The sequence below is a fragment of the Thamnophis elegans genome, chromosome 9 (assembly GCF_009769535.1).
Source record: "Thamnophis elegans isolate rThaEle1 chromosome 9, rThaEle1.pri, whole genome shotgun sequence".
NCBI classification, from domain to species: domain Eukaryota; kingdom Metazoa; phylum Chordata; class Lepidosauria; order Squamata; family Colubridae; genus Thamnophis; species Thamnophis elegans.
Genome location: NC_045549.1, coordinates 42207000 through 42229227, shown reverse-complemented (window position 1 = coordinate 42229227; position 22228 = coordinate 42207000). Strand labels below are relative to the sequence as shown.

At 38.7% G+C, this 22228-nt stretch overlaps 1 protein-coding gene across 1 annotated transcript in view; it reads right to left on the bottom strand.

The window, feature by feature from the left end:
• TRPC3 (transient receptor potential cation channel subfamily C member 3) overlaps nucleotides 1–21999 on the bottom strand; it is a 54516-nt gene extending 32517 nt beyond the window's left edge. The window contains 5 exon segments of the mRNA XM_032224271.1: nucleotides 6224–6420; nucleotides 6423–6500; nucleotides 6503–6736; nucleotides 6739–6989; nucleotides 21746–21999. Coding sequence (XP_032080162.1) covers nucleotides 6224–6420; nucleotides 6423–6500; nucleotides 6503–6736; nucleotides 6739–6989; nucleotides 21746–21999 — 1014 coding nt within the window.
• Between the last annotated feature and the right edge of the window lie 229 nt (nucleotides 22000–22228).

Below are 22228 nucleotides of genomic sequence, written 5' to 3'. Positions count from 1 at the left end.
ATAACATATATTTACCATAGATTCTATACATACCTTGCTAGGTATTCTATACATACCTTGCTCCACAATAGGAGCCTAGTATCAACTCTCAATCGAACAATTATATAAAGCAAGGATCTTTGTAAAATGGCTAATACATTTTAAAATTACTTTGCAAATAATATACTTAGAAGACTCACCTACAAGGCCTATAGAAATTTAGAGTTGGTTGGTTAAATTGCTATCAACGGTGACAATTTATTTCTAGCTGTTATGTTATCATGTTCCTATAGCAATGGATCTGAGACCAATCACTTCTCCTTCACTTAGAAAATGGTTTGAAAGCGGCTTCAAAGGGCTTGCCACTGAGTTGGATCTGCTTTAACTAAAATGTATAACAGGTCAACAAAAAGCCATTGCATCAGACTTAGGCATTTTATGGCACACAGGAAACCTGTATTCACCCTAGCAAGAGAAAGAGAACACAGGAAGAAAAAATTATGTTCTACCACTGATGTGCCTGTTTTTTATTTTCTCCAGTAAAAGGCTTCAACTCAGCCAAGAGTCTTAATTTATTTATTTAGTTTATATCATTTATACAGCCATTTCGCACAGCTTACTTGGGCTCTGAACAGCTTACAAGATTGAAAACACACTTTCTATGTCAGTTAGCATCTGCAGTATATGAAACTGCTGTTGCTTTAAAGTCATTGTAGTTTTTTATAAAAATAGCTTTGCTAAGCACAATATAGGGTGAGAAAGGAATGATAAAGGCCAATTAAAATGTACAGTTAATTAGTACAAGAGTATGAAGCAAATTAAATTCTCCCCATCCTTAATTGATTCTGCTTCTTAATCAGAGTTCTCTCAGTAATTGCTCTTTTCTGTAGCTCTCGTAAATTTCAGATCTAATAATCTAAGAAATACCTAATGGACAGTTGCTTGATTTTGCTTGATTTTTGTAGAGTGCTTGTAGAGTAAGAACAACTTGCAGGTTATTACATCAACAAAAGATTAAAACTTATTAAGGCTTTGTAAATGTAATTAGCTGCATTCAGCTGAACATTTCCTGGATTCAAAATATGACATTTCTATATCACAGTCTGTGAGTAAATAATTACTGCATTCATATATCACTCTAAGCATTACTTTACACTATGGATTGTTCATTCAGCTAAAATAGTTGGATTCATTATCTATTCATGTCAAACCAGAATGGCCAGGTTCACATATTGTATTTCCCCAAAAAATAAGCCAGGATCTTATTTTCTTTGACCCACAAAATAAGCACTTGGCCTTATTTTCGGGGAGGTCTTATTATTTTTGAGGTGCAGAAGGTGGTGAGCATGGTCAACTCATAGCTGCTGCCATGTTGCGCATTGCTGGGCCTGCCACTCTTTTTGCAGTGGCCATTAGTGTGACAGTAGGGGCATGGTGGCTAGGGTTGCGGGAGCGGCCATTAGGTAAGGGCGTGTGGGGTGCATGGGGCATGTTCCCTCCTCCCTGGCCTCACCTGCTCACCTTGTGTTGTTTGTGCGGCAAGCAACCAGAGGAAATGGCAGGGACCAGCTGGGCATGCATTTAAATATTTTCAGAGAGGGCTTATTTTGGGGGGAGCCTCAAAAGCCTGATTTGGCTTATTATCCAGGGAGGTCTTATTTTCGGGAAACAGGGTGTAACAAACAAACTATATTATGCCTTGTTTGAACCTTTTTTTAAAAAAAAATCCCAATATGAGATGAGAAATAGTATATTTCTTCTAAAATGTTTTTTGTTGAATTTCATTTCATAAATTATCAATTTTTATTTCTTCAATTGAGGAAACCCTGCTTTATTTGAACTGCAGTACCAGAACATGGGTATCTGGGTGTCAAAAACAAATCATGCCAAACAAATCTTATCTCATTCTTTGACAAGGTGACTAAATTAATGGACCAGCTAAATGCTGTGGGCATACCGGCAGTATACTTGTATTTCAATAAGGCATTTGACAAAGTAAACCACAACCTATTTCTAGATAAGTTACAAAAATGTGGGATATGCAGCATCACCACCATCTGGATTTGTAACTGGCTGAGAAACCACACTCAACATGTAAGCCCGAATGGAGCTACCTCTACAAGGAGGGGCATGTGCATTGGGGTACCCCAAGATTGTGTCTTAGGCCCAGTACTCTTCAAAATCTTCATTAATGAATTAGAAGAGGGAATAGAGAGGGAAGCTCATCAAATTTGCAGACAACATCAAGCTGGCAGGAATAGCCAACATCCTAGAAGATAAACTCAAGATCTAGAAGGATCTCAACATAGTTGAGCATTGGGCCAAGCAAAATGCAATGCAATGCTGAGAAAAATAAAATATTATACTGAAGCAAGAAAAACCAAATGCATAGTTATAGAATAGTTGGCTTTTTTGGTAGCTGCAGCACACTGTTGACTCAATAGTAGTAATTGCAAGAAGAATCTAGGAGTGCTACTACCAACCATTTAAATGTAAGCCAGCAGTGTGTTACAGCTGGCCAAAAAAAACCCCAATTAATAGAGGGATATAATCAAAATCACCGGAAGTGTTAGTATCAATTCATAATACCTTGGCAAAACACACTTGGAATATTGCATTCAGTTATGGTTGCCACAATATAAAAAAGATGTTAAGACTCTAGAAAGAGTGTAGAGAAGAGCAACGAAGATATTGGGATTGAAAGCTGAAATATCTGAAGAATGGTTGCAGGAATTGGATATTAATGAAAAGAAGGACTAGGGTGACATGATAGCAGTGTTCCAATATCTAAAGGGTTCTACAAAGAAGAGGGAGTCAAGGTATTCTCCAAAGCAACTGAGGACAGGACAAGAAGCAATAAATGGAAACTAATCAAGGAGAAGGAACTTAGAACTAAGAAGAAATCTAACAGAACAATTAATCATTGGAATGGCTTGCCTCAAGAAATTGTGGGTGCTCCATCACTGGAGGTTTTAAAGGAGAGATTGGACAGCCATTTATCTGAAATGGTATAGGGTCTCCTGCTTGAACAGAGGGTTGGATTAGAAGACCTCCAAGGTCCCTTCCAACTCTGTTATTCTGTTAAGAACTTAATCTCAGAAAACTTTGTTCTAAGTGTCACTATCACTGAGACAATCACTGTCAGGAGGAGTATCTGCAGGGATGTCAAAATATAGTTATATTTTTAATATATAGTTCATGATTCATTCAATCATTGCTATTGTATTTTTCAGAGTATAAGACGCACTGGAGTATAAGACGCACCACGATTTTGAAGAGGCAAATTTAAAAAAAAGTTTTTGCACTCTGCAGACCTCCCAAAAATGGCCCATTTTTCATGAAAACGGACCCATTTTTTGTCAAGAGCATGCATAGTCTTTAGGAGGCTTATAGGGTGCTCCTGGAGGCTGGGCAAAATTGAGCCAAGTACGGTCTGTTTTTTGCTCATTTCTGCCTTCCCAGGCCCTCAGGAGCACTCTGAAAGCCTTCTAAAGGCTATGCAAAGCCATTTTGGTGAAGGGGACGGGCTTTCGGGAGGCAAAAAATGCTGCATTCAGTATATAAGAAGCAGCCAGATTTTCTTCTTTTTGAGGGAAAAGGGTGCGTCTTATATTCAAAAAATACGGTATGTCTCTTTTACACATGCATCCCAATGAACATTCAAAGGGCAAGGTCTCAGTCTTTGAGTTTTTGACTCCCTTTCTCCACTAGGATTGAGATTTTTAGGTTTCAGTTTTTAGCACTTCCTTCCAAAACTATTTTTGTAATTCTAACTATTGTCAACTGTACAGAATCTAGACCAGTGATGGCAAACCTTTTTTGGCTCTCGTGCCAAAAGCGGGGAGAGCAAAGGGGGACATGCGCTGATGTGCCACACCCATAATGCTATGTGCGCCCCCCCAGTGCACATGCATGCGTCCAATCAGCAATACCCCCCCCTTTTGCCATGGTTTTTTCACCTTCCCCAGGCTCCAGAGGCTTTCTAGGAGCCTGGGGAGGGTGAAAACAGCCTCCCTGCCCCCTGGACACCCTCTGGAGGCCTTAGGACATTCCCTGAAGCCTCCGGAGGGCAAAAAATGGACCTATGTGGAACCCAGAAGTTCGGGAATGGTGACTTCCGGTTTGTCCATAGGGCCAATTTTCGACTTCAGGAGGCTTCCCTGCAGGCTCCAGAGGGTGAAAAACAGCCCTACGAGCAAACCGGAAGTCCGTTCCTGAACTTTTGGTGTGACCGTAGGGCCAGTTTTTTCGTGCTTTGGAGGCTTTGGGGGAGCCTCCAGAGGGCGAAAAACGCCCTCAAAAGAAGTCAGCTGGCCAACACGCACATGCTATAGGACGTGTGCCATAGGTTCGCCATCACGGATCTAGACACATAAATTATCTAACAATAAAGGCAGTTCCAAACTACATACACACAATAATGGATCACCTTAGCACAATATATTAAGAAAAACTGCAAAGCTGCTATAAACTGACAACACATAACTTGCTATATTGCAGAAAGGTCATCCATATACTGTATGCTTATTGTTCTATGAAATTAATATAAATCATATACAAAATTTGTATAATCATACAAATTTTTAATCATTCCATACATAATGAAATGATTAAACATCAAAAAATCTGAATATAACATCAGTCATACAAAACATCAGATTTGCAAATAGGTCAAGCTTTAATTTCACAGCAGTTGCTCCAAATAAAAATGTCTTTGTAACTGAACTGAACTGCATAATATGGTTGGACTCTGATTTATTCATTTCTATGTTTAAAGGCAGTCCAATAAACATATGCAATGACCACCAATTTTTTCTTCTGCATCATCCCACAAATACATACTCATACCCAAATTGACATGTTTTTTTCTTCACAGTTCTCTAGGCTTGGAACAGTTTCACACATTAATGTGCCTTCTGCCTCCTCATAATAATTTAAGGGAAAGTTAATTAAAAGTATAATCTAACAGTGACCCTGAAAGACCCTAATGAAATGTTTGTTAAAGTTGGAAAGATGTGTCATTTGTATAACTAGTTTTGTTCACAATCTGTCTCTTCTGACCCATTTTTTTTCCAGTAAATGAAGATTTTCGGGGTAGAATTTTATTTTATATAATAGTAGATATGTAATCAGCACAAATTCTTACAAAAAAGGAGCCAAATAAAAATGAAGGAAAATAAATCCAGAAAAATAGTATAATCAGCATTTTATAATATTAAATATATAAACTGGGGGGGGGGAAATCAAAAGTAGAACAATTATACAAATTTTAATAGAATCATGGAGCTGTAATACATTTCTATCATACCAGTGACCATAATATTATTTAAATAGGAAAATGATAAAGGCATTCAGAATTCTTATTATATAAACCACAATGTTCAAAAGCTGAGAATGGGCATAAGAAAACTCATTTGTTTGCTGGATTTGCATAATGGAGCTCAATGCAATTAATAAAGCATTTCCCCTATTTCCCTTACAACAACCACTTTGCAATGTAGATTAGGCTAGACTAAAGTCACCCAGGGGCTTTTATGGGTGGATTTGAATCTGGAACTCTTAGGTATCCAAGTCCAATACTTTAATCATTAGTCATTTAGGACCTAAAACTTGGATACTCATATGATTTTCAGAGACCTCATTTTTATTATTTTATTTTGTACCTACCAAGTCAAGCGCCACATTATTTTCACTTCAAGCAAAGCTATTTTTCAAAGGAATCTTACATCATAATAGCAACACAAGTAGGGTTAGATAAGTCTTGAGTCTTGAGTGTATGGCAACTGCCAGGGACTGTACTCTTCTTCGCTTTACTTTCAAAACAAAACAAAACTGCAACTCGCATGCTAAAAAGCAAAATACCAAATTCATCTATCCAGGTTAAAAATATGCTTTTTCCCCTGTGCATGTACCTCAAGAGCATTCTTAGAAAATTAGAATGTTTGGAGGCTTCGGATCATTATTTGATTTAGAAACCTAGCCATTTGCCAGGAGAAAAGAAAGTCTAGTGCAAGCACCCTAGAATAGAATTTAACAGTAGGAAGCAATCATACCAGCTTAAAATTTGGTAAATGGGGAGCTGTTTGATTCAGAAAGCCCAGCAAAACCCTCATTTGATACTAGTTTCTCAAAATTCCAAATGTGCTCATTGACCCAAAAGAGAGTAAGGGTCTTCAGATAAAGTGCAGAAAAATAATGTAAAGTCAGAATAGCCAAGAAAAAAAAAGTATGAAAAGAGACTTACTTTGAATTCTTTTTCAATATTAGCCAGTTTGGCAAGCTCATTGCTAAGTTCTAGAGCAGTGAGGACTGGATCTTCACTAGACAAGGACAGATAGGCTGGACTGGCCAACCCTTTGTAGGCATTTATTCTTGATCTAGAATGACTAAAAGAATCAATCTTCTGTTTCTCAGTGCAATCATTGCACTTACAGAAATATCATGGGGCCTCTCTATCCTTGCCCCTTTCATTAACAGCATGTGTACCACTTCATACTTCTGACAATGAGCAGCTAAAATGATGGTGTGATGTCTGGGGAGAAGCGGGTGCCATCTTCATCATAAGAATAAAAGTCATCGTCTTGGAGTTCCTGCTCACAGGGGCTCAGAGTCAGCCGCTTACTAGCTGCAAACCCAGGATGATTCAAGATTGCTTCCACAATCCGGATATATCCTTTGCTTATTGCAAGTAACAGAGCATCTCCAATTCGTGCCAGATTCTCCTTTTTTAACAAAAGTTCTGTCACTTCAAGATGTTCCCTACAGCAAGCTGCAAGGCATTTTGGCCCATGTAGTCAACGCAATTCACATTTAATGTTTTTGACTCTTCCAACATTTTGCGCACCACAGGAATGTTCCCATATTCTGCAGCATCCAAAAAACGCTCTTCCTCAGCTGTGAGGCTTGTGCCCCTGTCGTTAAACATAAAGGCTGGGCCTCTGATAGCTTGCCGTCTTCCCTTTTCTCTCATCATAGTTGTTCGTTTCAAAGAAGGGCTTCCATCAATGAACCTACTGAGCAAAAACAGTCATTATGGAAATTTTTCATGGCACCATCTCTACAGAATCTAAACCAGCTTCCTAAAACCAGCTCCTTTACCCAATTATCTACTGTTCACACTTTATTTTGACAGTTGATCACCTCTAAATAATATTTCATTGTAATGGTAATTACTTTAAGATCCTGTGTGAATAAAAGAACTACCAGAAATAATTGTCCAAAAGATCTATTTAGAAAGACAAAAATATTCAGACGTAGGATGTTCATAAATGTATATGTATATACTTTACATAAATTACACACACACACACACACACACACACACACAAACAGACAAACAGACATATTCGTAGATTTTCATTCGGGTCTTTTCCCGTGTAAGATTGAGATTGTCTTGGCAATGTTTCGGCGAGGTCTCACTCGCCATCTCCAGGCTGGTATTTTCAGCTTAAAGCATGGTCGGAGCTGCCGTCTTTCTATAAATCTTGGTGGGGTGTGTGGAGTGCTGGCTTTGTTTCAGTAAGTGGATTACCCCCCACCAAAATTTATAGAAAGACGGCAGCATGTGTGGTGTGTGTGGTGTGTGTGTGTGTGTGTGTATGTGTATATGTGTATATTGTATATATGTATATATATGTATATATGTATATATCTGTGTGTGTATGTATATGTATATACAAAGATTAAATTAGATATTTCAGGAAATCAGTGGTATTATATACATTATAGTGGTCATAATTAGTTTATCTGTCCAGAAACATCACAGTTTTATAATTCTGTCATTTAGTTTTAACATTTATATTTGGTAGTATTTTTATCTATGTTTATATAATTAATAGTGAATTATTTCATTTGCTTCTATTGATTTTAGAAAATGTCTAAATTTTCTTTTTGAATTTGCGCTTTGTAACGTACTATATTAGTTGCATAAAATATTGGTTAGTGACTGAATTACAGTTTAAAAGAAGATTTTTACCAAATGATGTTTCGTTGTTATTTGACTCTAAATAGTCAAATATTTGACTCCAAATATTTCAGACAGAAATATTAATGAAGCTCAAGCTTTTCTTTTAGATATTATGGACAAACCAATCAAAAAACAATTTGGGACACTATTTCTTTGTATGATGATTGCTGCACAGAATGTATATGATAAACATTGGTGGGGAGGGATGTTGACTGTTGAAAAATGTATTTTCAAATTGAATGAATTAGAAGAAATGGCAAAACTAACTGCTTTATATAGAGACGACAGATTAAGCAACTTTATAAGAGACTGGAAACCGTTTGTGGATTTTCTACATGTTAATTACAATGACAGATGGTGAAGAGAGGGATTTGAAGATTAGTGTAATGTTTGGGATAATTTATTGACAGGTTTCTTTCCTTTTACCTTTTACCGTGTGTGTGTGTGTGTGTGTGTGTGTGTGTGTGTATGTATATGTATATACGTATATATATGTATATACATATGTATATTGTATGTATGTATATGTATATATATGTGTGTGTATATATGTGTGTGTATGTATGTGTGTGTTGTTTATGTATGTATGTATGTATGTATGTATATATGTTTTCTGAGGTTTTCGCGGGTGTTAGTATATAGGTCTTTAGTTATTTGGGTTTTCTCCCGCGTAAAATTGGAGGTGTTAGGGTTAGGTCTCATTCGTCATCTTCAGGCTTCGTGCTTCCAGGAGCAATGTGAGATCTCGGCTGTTTCTTCCTTTTAACTGCGAGTGGGGGTTTGAGCTGATTGGGTGGGAGCTTGGGACTTCGTTGAAATGTCGCCAAGACACCTCCAATTTTACGCGGGAGAAAACCCGAATAACTAAAGACCTACATATATATATTAGATGTTGGGTCAATTTGATTATTAGGGAGATTTCCACATCTGTTATATTTGCATATTTAATATAGAATTTTGCAAAATAAAATAGGAAACTTTTACATAATGGGAGAAAAACATATTAGATTTTTAAATTTTATTTTTCAGCATCCAGACGGGGTAACTTTCCAACTGAATATTTTCAAAGAAACTAAAAAATTGCATCTTTCTATGGCATTTTTCTCCTTGCAGTGAAAACATGAAAATACAATTCTCAAACTGTCATACATCATCAAACAAAACTTAATAGATTACAAAGCAGGACATTCAATTTTCATACTGCTACAATCAAAAGATTCTTAACAGTATATAAGATAAGACATCCTGGAGTTTGAGAAATTCCCTGAGGATAGACCCCAGGGTGAATCCAAAAGCTTGGAATAACAAATCTCTGATCCTGATCAGATTGGATCTTACAGTATATACTGTAAGATACTTTAAAGGACCCATGGCAAATACCATTGAGAATGCCTAAGTTAAAAATAAATAATAAGAACAAAGAACATCTTTATACACTAAATTCCAATCAGCCATAAAATGGCCTCCTCTTATTCAATTAATTATAGGACTTCTGGAGGGAATCCAGCTTCACTATCTTCCAGAAGGTCAGGAAAGTTCCACCTCATGGAGTAAGATGATACATATCAGAGAATGACTGCCTAGCCTTAGTCCTTGTCACATAAAAGAAGTGATAGCCTACCAGCAATTTCTCTTAGCATGGCCATACATAAAATCTTAAAACATTTGCAATGGACATAATGTTTTACAGTAAAAGTATTTACCCCAATTTAAAACGTAGTGGAATCATCACAAAGGGCACAAAAAGATGTAATAGCTGTTTCGAGTATGGAAAAGTTTTTATCAGAGGAAAATATTTAATTTGCTCTCTGACAGACAATACTGCATGATGCTTTTGCCTGAGTAGTAAATCTGTTAGGTATTCCTTCTGTTCTTATGGCTTGTTTGTTGTTGTTGTTGTTGTTGTTATACACTTTATTCATTAAATATGAAACTCGGTGAACTGAATATTCAAAAAGGCATCACAAATACCATTGACTGGTGCTAATGGTTGATATGAGTTGCTGCAAGTGTCCTAGGTATCAACCAGTGACGTGCAGTCACTGGAGGCAGGGGAGGCGGGGCCTCACCAGTCTCATGAGGAAAAGAATTTTTAAATAATTAAAAAGACCAAGGTAGTTGCTGCCAGACTCCAAGTCACAGTGACTCTGAATCTGCTTAGTGCTAACTGTAGGGGGAGGCGAGAGAACTATGGGCCTCCTTTGCATAAGGAATTTTTCACCTTTAAGAGTTAAGCAAGGGTTAAAAAGCGAAAAATTCCTTATGCAAATGAGGCACGTGATTCTCTCACCTCCTCCTGCAGAGGGCACTTTGTTTAGAGGCTTTTTAAAAACATTTAAGCAGAGTCATCCACGTGGTGACTCTAGCAGCAACTATCCTAGCCTGCCTGGCCCTGGCTAGACCAAATCTTGCATTTTTGACGCAGCTGGAAGGTATGTGGGTCAGAGGGAGGGGGCAGAGGGGAGGAATTCAAAATTATTTGTAATGTAAGTAATTGTAATTTGTTTTTATTGTGTGTGTGTGTGTATGTGTGTGTGTTTTACCCGCCTCTGCTGGCGCGGGCTGACACATTTATTTTTATTTTTCATTTTTTTATTTTTTAAAGCCATGCCGCCTCAGCCGCCATTCAGTGAAACATGTCCTGGTTTGTGGCCGGGCGGCATGCTGACACTTTAAAGTGCATGCCTCCCGGCCACAAACCAGGACATGTTTCGCTGAATGGCGGCCCGGAGGCATGCCGGCACTTTAAAGTGCATTCTGGCTCGGCCGCCATTCCGTGAAGCCGGCATGCACTTTAAAGTGCCGGCATGCCTTCCGGCTGGACATTCAGCAGGACCTGAATGATGGTATTGAATGCCATACTCATGAGCGCGGCTTGGAACGGCGAACTCTCGGTGGTGGTGGTGCTGGCGGCAGCAGCAGCACGATGGCAAGAGCCCCGCCGCCCAGCCGGATTCACCAAAACCGGCGCCAGCAGCAACGGGACATGCTTGGGGAAGGAAGAGCCAGAGCCGGCTGCCCGATTTGCGTCCAGCCGCCCCGCCGCTGCTGCTGCTGCTGCTGCCACCAAGACTCCTTCCCCTCCACCGCCTGCATGGGATGGGGAGTGAGCACGCGAAAGGAGGAAAAGGAAAGGGCAACTGCTCCGGGATTCAGCACCCGCGGAGTGCCAGAGGAACCGGCCGGAGGTTGGAGTGGAAAGGATTTCTTCGCCTCTGTCCCACCCTCCGGCGGCTTAAAGGGGCAGGACCTGGTTACCAAGCAGTTGGCACTGCGGTGGCAACCACGGTACCATGAGCTTTTTTTTTTTTTTTTTTTTTTTAAATATATTTTATTCATTTTTCACATTCCATTTGCAATCACTTATATACAGGGTATTTACTATAAGAAAAAAAAAAAAGGAGATAAACGAACAAAAAAGGAACACAACTCATCATTCGCAACCCCACCTAACCCTTCCATCCTCCATACCCCCATCTACCCCCCCAACTTTCCTTTCTCCCTCTAACACTCCCCTCCTACTTCCCTTTCCCCTCAAGCCTTCCTTCTCCCCTTACTCCCCACACACCCTCCTTACATTCCCCTTACTCCTTCCTTACTCCTCCCTCTTCTTTCCCTCTACCTCCCTCCTTGGTGATGCCTTTATTCGAGTGTTTGTTTGATCTGATAAAGTAAATGAACCAAGGGGAAAAAAAAAAAAACCACCGTATATAAATACATTCTTGTTCTTATTAAGACTATGTTAACACCCCCCCACCCCCCCCCCACAAATCCCCATCCCTAATCCTCCCGACTTCCCAGGGCCCACACCTGGCACTACCTTCTGTCTAAAATATCTTGTATACTATGGATTAAAAATAAAGTAATATGTCAAAAGAAAGAAAACAGAAAAAAGAAGAGAGAAAAGAAAAGAGAAAAGAAAAAAAGAAAAAAAAAGAACCACTCTTTGTGTTGATCTCAGCCCCCCATCTTTATCTATGCTTAAATAGTATAAATCATTCTATCTATATTTTATTCTCGTCTCTTACTTCTTTGCTATTTACCCCAACCTTCTGTAGACTCTCCCGTTCCTCTTCCTAAACCTTATGATCCCTTCCGATAAATTTAAACAACGTGGTTCATGCCACATATTCAAATTACTTTGCAGAAGAGTAATCAAGCATTCCCTTCTAGTAAAATTTAAACAGCGTAAATGATCTTTCTTAACCTCCTTTTCAAACAGTAATTCAAAATAATCTAGCCAAGCTTCCCCTTCTTAGTAAAGTTAAGCAGCGTAGATCAAATTACTTTACACAGAAATCAACTTCTATCTTAAGATAATTCCAACCGACTTTCTCTTCTAATAGGATTTAAATAACGTAGTTCATTCCACATGCATTTTACCCTCATCCCTTACTTGTCTGATATTTACCACTATCAAATTTATGCTAACATTTGTTTAAAATCTAACTCAAAGCAATTTCAACCAACTTTCCCTTCTAATAAAAGTTAAATAGCATGGATCATTCCACATATTCAAATAATTTCAGCAAGAGTCAGTTAACCTTCTGTTTTAAAATAGTCCCCTAACAAAGTTTCAACATAAATCATTCCGCATTCTTTTACACCTATCTTAAGATAATCCCAACCGCTTTCTGTTCTAATAAGCTTTAAACAACGTAAATCATTCCACATATTTTACCCTCATCCCTTGCTTGTCTAATGTTTACCACTATCAAATTTATGCTAACGTTAATTTAAAATCTAGCTCAAAGTAGTTTCATCCAGCTTTCCCTTCTGATAAGAATTAGTCCGCTTTTTCTACCGAGAGAGGTCTCAAACCCCCATTCAGTCCTTAACTTTGGCGAATATTTTGAAATGTCTAAATTCTCGATCTCCGTTTTTCTGCTTCTCCGAGGGAGGAAAGGCTACCCCCTCCATCTTGCAGCCACGCGGCCTGCCGCTTGCCTTCTCCTTCCGCTTGTCTCTCCTCTCTTCCAAGTGAGTCAGGAAGTCCCGCCTTCAAAGTCCTACAGTAGAAATCTGAGCCTCCGAAACAGAGTTAAGACGAAATCTTTGATTCTCAAATGTAACCGTGATGCCGGCAGGGCCTCCCATCTGTATCGAATCTGTTGACTCCTAAGCTCTTTAGTTAAAAAAGTGTAGTCCCTTCTTGCTTTCAACATCTGGAAAGGTATATCTTTGAAGACAGTCAGGTCCTGGTCATCAACTCGAGACTGTTGTTATGAAACTTTTGCACAATCGCGTTTCTAGATTCTTTTGTAGAGAAATGTATAATTATGTCCCTCGGGAGCTGTCGCTGTTCCGCTATCAATGAGTTCTGGCGATAGATTTTCCGAATCTGCCAATCAAAATTAAGTCCCGGGCTTCCCACCGCATGGCTGAAGGCTTCAGCAAAGGTCTGTTTCAGATTCTCTTGCTCCTTTTCACGGAATCCTCTGACTCTTATTGCAAATGCCTTCCTATTAAAATTTATCATCATAAGCTGTTGTTCAGTGTCTCTAATTTTTTGTTGTAAAATTTGAATATTGGTAGTCAAATTAAAATTAGCCTTCTCCAAACTTTCCAATTTGTTCTCTATTTCAGCAGAATAATCTGACAGGGCAGACACGGCTGCAAACGTATTCGCCTTCATTTGATTAACTTTAGACTTTAAATCATCATATAGTTCCAATACAAATTCCTTAATTTCTTGTTTAAAATCATTAAACATTTTAAAGAAATATTCCTGTGTTAAAAGTTCTCCAGTAGAAGGCATAGGAGACAAAGGCTGTGGTTCCAGTAAAAATTCTTTAAATTCTTTAGACACATTTGTAGCAAGGCGCTTCTTTGACCTGGGTGCCATAATAAATTAAACAAGTAAGCAGCGCTTTGCTCCCCTCTGTTTCCAAAGAAGAAGTTTATCTTGTTAAGGAGCGGTCTGCAGGAAGGTAAAACCGGCTAAGTATATCCACCATCAATCATCCACGGAGAGAAATCGCCATTTTGAAATCCATTTAGACAAAGAAGTCTCTAAGACAAATGGTGCTGGTATTTAAGATAGTAATAAAACATAAATCTCACAGGGGTGGGACCCGCCCGTATCAATTCTAGCTTGAAAAAAACTTTGTTTTGTCCTGGGGGGGGCTAGCCTGTCTGGGGCTGCCAAAAAAAAAGGCAGCTGAGAAGAACTGGCTGGAGATAAAAGCTCCGCTCCGGCTGGATCTAATCTCTATCCACAGCCAAAAAAAGAAAAAGGCTGTGGCTTACGAATAGACCCTAGCCTGCAGAGCTACTCCCTGCCCCTTTCTTAGCCAAAAAGGAGTGCTATCTATGATCTTATTTAGATATACAGACCAGATCTCTGAGGAGCTCGGTGGAGCCCTCCTCGGCAACAGGCCACGCCCCCAGGAAGTCCGTTACCATGAGCTTTGTTACAGACACACCTGGGCTCGACCCGAGAAGCGACACCTCCAAAAGGCTGTCACCTGAGGCCGCCTCGCCTCGTTTCCTCTGTCCCTCCAGGTTGCGGAAAAATGAACAGCTCGATTCTCTGCTCTCATTTTCCTCCGCCTCCGCGCTATTGGTGTGTGTGGTGGGTGGGGGGTTAAACCATCGCTTTGTGGCAGAATTGATAGGAAATAAAAGGCTGAATTGTTTTTAGTCTACTTACCTCCCCAATATGCAAAAGATCACTTGGAGTTAAATAGACCTTTAAATGATATTTGCTTCAAAACGCTTAAGAAACTTGGTTTCCCTACCTTTCAAGGAAGGCTTGGCATTTCACTAGTTCTAATCCATCTCAGTAACAGATGATATTTCTTCAGGCAACCGGCAAACTATGATTTAGGTTTAAGGATTGGATTCTGAAACGTTTTGCTAAGATGGCATATCTGCCAAATCAAGGAACAAAATCATGCCCCCTCCCCCAAACAATTTTGTCCTGTTTAGTTTTGTTCTGTTCTTGGTTATTTTCTGTGAGTTTGTATTTTATCCCTTGAATAAAAAAAATGGAAAAATATGTGAAGTTACTTAGCCTAATATACTAATGTAACACATCTTGTTTACACATCATGATCAGGTCTAAACTATGTATTTATAGATCACAATTGCTGTTTTAATACAATAGATTAAGCCAACATGATGAATGGTAAAAAAATTCAAATGAAAAATCCTGGACGTAATAGCTCCATTGTAACAGAGCAGCAAATGCACATTCAAAAGCCTTTTACTGTACAACTGAAGCAGGAAGAGGAGAGAAGAGAAGTATGAAAAAATAGCAGTTATAAACAACTCATGGCAAACAGCAAGATAGAGGAATTTCCATTAACAAATCTAAACTTTTATGAAAAAGGGAAGTCAAAATTTATTGTAAATGCTGTTTAATTCAAAGATAAAAAATTAAAGCTATGTACAGGTACAGAGAGGCAAGAGATAAAACAAGAATGCTGCCCAGAGCCAGGCTTTTTTTTTGGGGGGGGGCATACAAATATGAAAAAGAATATTTCCAAGAAAAGCCTATTATCCAACGGGCTGCAAAAGTGCAGCATTAATTTCCTCATGTCATTATTTTGGAATTATTATTATTACATTTCAAATGAAAAACTTGCTTTTCATCATTTGGGAATATGCTGAGGAGGAAGAATGCAATGATCATGAAAGGGTTTTAAGTTGTGCAAACTGCCAGTAAGGAGGGGCATGTGGCTTTGTATGGAAAGAGAATGCCTCTAAAATGCAGTTCTGGAAGAAAACATTTGTAAGAAACAGACCTGCTTATTCTTTAAGGGATCATTCATACAGTAATGCAAAATGGTAAATATAACTTATAAAAATCTACTAAATGTTTGACTCTAAATTATTCCTGAGGACATACAGGAATATTCCTGAGGGTTGGAGTACATAATTTTTACAACGGTACACATTGGATTATGAAACAACTTCTAACTGGTACTCAGCCAGAATCCCAATCTCTCTGACATAGTTCAGCACATCCTATTATATAGATTGAGAAGGAAGGATACTATCACATCTATTGTTAGAGCAGAACTTATCAGATGAGACAGATTTCAGAAAATGCATTTCAGTAAAAAGCCTTCAAGAAACTGAAATACAAAATACAAGCCTGAAGTTAGTATTTGGATGGGAATTCACCAGGATTCCTCAAGATTAAAGACCAGAGGATGAAGGGAAGAAAAAAGGATGACAATGTACAATTATTTTTGTATTGTCAGCAAGAAAACTATATGGACATGTCAGTAGGACTTGATTATACTTGAAACAATATTGACTATTAGTTCTTCTTCACATATAAATTATATCACAATCAAATAATTTCATAATGATTTTTATTAATTAGCTGAGATTTCTGAGGCACACACAAATACATATACAGTATGTAAACTATAATCATTCATTTCCCTAATTACTTTTTAAAACTATAATAATGATAGTACCTGTCATTGTTCAGTACCTATCATGGTTCAGAACATTTAAAGCAATTCACATGCCAGCTGCACTAAGTTTTAAACAATTGCTTTTCTCTTAGACTATAACTACTGTATATGGAGTTAGATTAGAATAGTTTATCTATGACCCCACAGCTGATCAAGATTTTAATCTGCAACTTCCAATTGACAGTTGTACTTTAGAGTGCTATACTATTCCAGATCACAGCAATAATACCTAATTTTTAAATGGGCTATGCATATTCCTTTTCTAATACCGTCATAGAAGAAATAGTTATAGCATCTCTTCACATAAAAAACACAGCGTTACAGAAAAGCCAAACACCAATATGGGTGCAAGATCTCAGAAGAGCAACTGACCTAGTTGATCTGATTTATTAGGTTCCCATAGCTGGGGATAATGCTTCAGAGGATAGAATGCAGCACACAACTTCACTATATCTTAGAAGTAATTGCTTTGCGTAACTGCAATCACTTTGGCAAATGACAAAGAGTGTCTGTCAGCTCATACTGTTACCCATAAAGCATGAAACCTCTCTACAGTGACAAATTACAGGTAGTCCCTGATTTACAACAGTTCATTTAGTGACCATTGAAAGTTATAAGAGTACTGAAAAATGACTTATGATTGTTTTTCACATTTACAACTGTTGCAGCATCCTCAAGCTCATGTGATCAAAATCAGGATGCTTGAAAACTGGATCATATTTATGATGGCTGCAGTGCCCTGGGTCATGTGATCCTTTTGTGACCTTCTAACAAGCAAAGTCAATGGGGAAGCCAGATTCACTTAACAACCATGTTACTAACTTAACAACTGCAATGATTCACTTAACAACTGTGGCAAGGTCGTAAAATGGGACAAAAGTCACTTACCAAATGTGTCACTTAGCAACAAAAAAATTGGGCTCAGTTGTGATTGTAAGTTAAGGACTCCCTGTATCGAGTCTACATTACACTGGTTTACACTAAAGTAAACCATTATCTCTAGAAGTAAGTCTACCAAATATGAATAGCAACAGAAATCTGACTGTCTTGCCACACAAGAGTCATTTAAACTAAAACACTAAACCTCATATATATCAAACACCTCCTCATATGAGAATGAAGATTCAGAAATACCAGCTAATCATTAGTTATGCTGGCTAGGAACTATAGCTTTTGTCATCTGACAAAGGTACATTATTTCTATTTGAACTGCTATCATGTTCTGGAAAAATGACTCCTTAAATGCTTTTTAAAATGATGATATAGAAAAAAATAGATCACAAGTCAACTTTTTAAAATTTAATCACGGGCACAACTGTGAAGTAATCTAGAAACTCCTTCCCACCCATGTCACCTTAAATATTACAACTTTTCATGTACAAATACCAGAATCTCATACAAGATTTTATCTATTCTGTCTTTCTACACATTTATGTGTGAATGTTTTTTTTAATCAATTTCATTTTGGAAATTTGAGGCTATCACTTGAGGCTGGTGCTTCGATTGCAGCTGTCCCCAGCCCCTGTTCATTGCTGTCATCCTGATTTGTGAGCATGGCAACGTCTGCTTTTTCTCATGTAGCTTTGCTGCTGTTCTCCAGCAAGGAAAGCATCTACTAATGAAGTCAGTGAAGAAAGGAATGGATCTGATTTCAGGGCATCACTGGCATTCTCAAGACTGTTCTGTCTGCATTTCCTCCACATTTGGGCAGTTCTCAGTTTAAAATAATGCGAAAGAAACAAAGATACAGAAAGACAATATAAGAGACGTAGCCCCAGAAAGACAGAGATACACTCTGCTGGGATTGAGATAATTAGCTGGGGTCAGTAGAATTAGCCAAAAATGACTAAACCCTGGACAGTCATTCTCCTGGTTCAGGGAAAGGAAGTAATGAAACTGACAAACAGGGAAAGGGGCAAATAAGCTACAAAAGTTTGAGAAAGGTGCAGATGTTAAAACTTACTCTTCAAAGCAGTGTAAAATGGAACAACCCCCCCTCCCCCGCTATTTTTTTTCCAAACAGCAAAACTTTTTGGAACCTGAACAAGAGTTGGTATCAAAAGTGGCAAGGTGAATATGAAAGGAAGACAAAAATGACAGCTAATAAATAGGACAAATGCTTTGAGAGAGAAATAATTGTGATTGGGGACGATAATGCCCTCACTTTCAAGCACTCTCAAAATAGGCCTCCAATCTCACCTTCAACATGCCTTATCTTCATAATGAATGGCAAAGTATTACATATTTTCCAAACCTTGCACCTTTAGTGGAATTGTGTTAGCTTCACAAAAAGGTAATATTTCCAAAATGGTATATTATGACAACCTAAGGATGTTTCACTCATAGGATGTGGCTGGGATGAATGCTGTTTGTCCCAAAAGGATATTAGTGCAATTGATATACAATAGTAAAACTGAAGTACTGACAAGATTCTTTACTTCTCCTTAATTTGACAATATCAATTCAAAAATTAGATTGATAGACCGATAGAAGAGATACTGTATATGTACACATATTCATCATACACATATACATAAACACACACATATATGTAATATTAAGTAATCCTCAACTTACAACCACAATTGAGCCCAACATTTCTATTGTTAAGTAAGACATTTCTTAAAGTGAGTTTTGCTCCATATTACAACTGTTCTTGCCACAGTTGTTAATTGAATCCTTGCAGTTGTTAAGTTAATCTCGTGGTTGTTAAAAAGATGATTGCATGATCCCAGCACAATGCAAAAGGAGATTACATGATCTCAGGACACTGCAATCATTATAAATATGAACCAGTTGCCAAGCATCTGAGTTTTGATCACATGACTGTGAAGATGCTGCAGCTGTCATAAGTGTGAAAAACGGTCATAGGTCACTTTTTTTAGTGCCACTTTAACTTGAACGGTTACTAAATGAATTGTTGTAAGTTGAGGACACCCCCACACACGTACACATACACACACTGTTGTTAAAATATTTCTAATTACAAACGGTACAGCATTTTACTGTAATTCATTTCATCACTGCTGATTAATTTTTCTTGCCATACAAGGCAAGTTGAAGGAAAGGTAATTTACTTTGTAACCAGAAGCATAGCAAAATGATTATATCAATTCAAAAGCCTGAACTGACACAGTAACTGGAGCTTCTTTCTTGGCAGCTATTCTAGTGGCTTGAGAAAAACACCCCTGACTCATCTGTTCCTATTAAATGTTCTCATTGTCAATTAAATGTATTCAGCAGAATATTAGAACTGAATTAATGTCTCACAATTCCATAAATTATAGAAAATTTGGAGAAAAGTTTTATGACTCCTTCTCACTTGGACACTTCTTATATATTTTTACAATTATTTTATATGGAGAGCCAGTGTGGTGTAATGGTTATGGTGCTGGCCTGGAAACCAGGAGTCTGAGTTCTAGTCCCGCCTTAGGCAGAAAAACCTGCTTGGACTAGTTATACTCTCTCCGTCCCTCACCTAACAGGGTTGTTGTTGTGGGGAAAATAGGAGAGAGGAGTATTAGGAATGTTTGCCACCTTGAGTTACTCTTAAATAAAGGTTGAATAAAAATAAATAATCAATTAAATTTTTCAAACACACATATATGTGTGTACATATATACATACATACATACATACATACATACAAACAAACATACATACATTTTCCATCCCATTGTAAGTCCTCTTGCTAATCTTCCATTTCAAACTGAAGTATTTTCAGAAAAGATCTTATCAGTTTAGGCATCATTTCGCTCATAGAGTTCTTTAGGATCATTCTTCACTGTTCTATTCTTGAAATCTTAATGTTATTGGGGCACCTATTTTTTAATGTGTAATGACCTTCTCTTATTATTTGTAGATTTTACAATGAACCCAAGTAAAACTGTTTTCCATTACGTTTCCTGTGGTCCCTCCAACGTCTTTTGCCCTAAACCCAGAAAATTGACAATGTTAAATTTCCCAATGTCATTTGACTGGCATACCCAGGAAATACTCTGACAGGGTATATCTAAGCCAGTAACACTGTCTCTTATAAGAAATTGCAAAAGAAGATCCATAGCCAAATGGCCCCATCCAACTTCATGATTCTTTTCTAAGATCTGTATCTTCCATGCTTGATTTCTCGACTGCCTTTTCTATTATTTTCATAAAGATGTATATTGGATATATCCTGATACAATGATGGAGTTCATTGGGTTGGTCTTAGTGGCTTATTTAAAGCCCATTATGGTAGTTTCATGGCTTAATTTGATACTATCCAATTATGATCCATGATTTTAAAAACTATGGTGATATATGACAAGTGAAAAGAAGTGTTTGAGTGATCTCACTATTGAATTATACTACCTTTTATCCAGAAACTGTAAAGGGACAGTACTCATCCTTGTTGCAATACCTGCTTAGTCCAGCCTGACATTCAAAATCTGGAATGTGTGAGTGTGGTGCTAAATTACACTTCTTCGTCAACTCCCACCTCTTTTAATTTTAAACATTTATATCCTACAGTTTATATTTTCAAAACTTATATTTCATCATTTCTTGTTGGCTACTTTGTTAGCCACCTCATGACTGAAAACGGGGCAATCAGATATACTGAGATTTATTGATAACAGACCTACCTGTTATTTCCATTGTTACTGATTTCCCCCCTTCCTTGCAAGATATGGGATGCCAGCATCAAGACATTGAGAATTTAGGACCTAAACTTTGAAAGTCCCTCAAAGTTTCTCAGCCACACATATTTGAGGGAGGGGGATAAATTATATTGTGCATAGCTTTCTTTTGTTACCACCTCATCTTAAAAAAAAACCAGTCATTCTAGGGAGGTGGGGTTTACAACTGTAAAAAATATGCAAGGCTCTTTAGTCTAACAGGGAAAACTGAGCATTGTTAAAATAGGCAAGTTCAGTCCGTCTGTGCAGGAAAGACAAGAGTTAAACTTCGGGGCGCCAGAATTAAATTAGGAGACTACCAAAAAAAAAAAAAAGATCGCCAATCCCACAATAAAAAGCGTTATCAATTCCCTATTACTGGATTGCCTAAAAACCAAGAAATCGCGATTTAGGGATTCAACCCCCACCCAAAAAAAACCTCCTAAACATTTCTTCTCCTATCAACCGCACCAGGAGCTGTCCCCCTTGAATATTTATTCTCCCCCTTTAAAACCTGATCTGCGCCCTCCTTTGCGAAAGTCGCTCCATAACTGCCCCAAACTCCCGGTAGCTGCCACGACTGGCTTTGGCGGACAGAGGGCGACCGCTGTCCGATGCGACAAAGGGGGACCCATAGCCCGCTATGGGATCTCCCTCCCTCTGAAAAGAGGCGCTCTCCTACCCCTTAGCCCAGGCAGACTTTCAAAGCTTACACATTGCCCACCACTGGCAAGGGCGAGTGGCAGCCGTAGGTTTCTCCCTGGGTTTTCACCGCCTGGTGCTGGGGAGGCTCCAGCCCGCCATTGACCCCCCTCCACCCTCGACGTGCTCGGGGTTGCTGTGAGGGCGGCGGTAATGGGGGCTCTTCGTCCGAGGTGCCTTCCTCCTCTTCCTCCCCGTCGTCCTGCTGCTGCTGGGTGAAGGTCACGCTTCCCCGCTCCTTAATTCTTTTGCTCGTGTCTGACATGCCGCCGCGGCGCTTTAGCTTCCGCTCGGTAGGCACCGGCGGCCGCCCCTCCGCTCAGTTGCTGGTAGCCGCTGGGGGCAAAAGAGGAGCAGAAGGCGCTGCCGGCGAGCGAGCAGCCAGCCAGCCGCGGGAAAAGCTGCAAAGGTTTCCTCCCGGCCGCTTCCCGACCTTCCCGAAGCGCAGCGAATCCGACAGGGAAACCGAACAAGAGTCCGAGCGGGGACCGAGA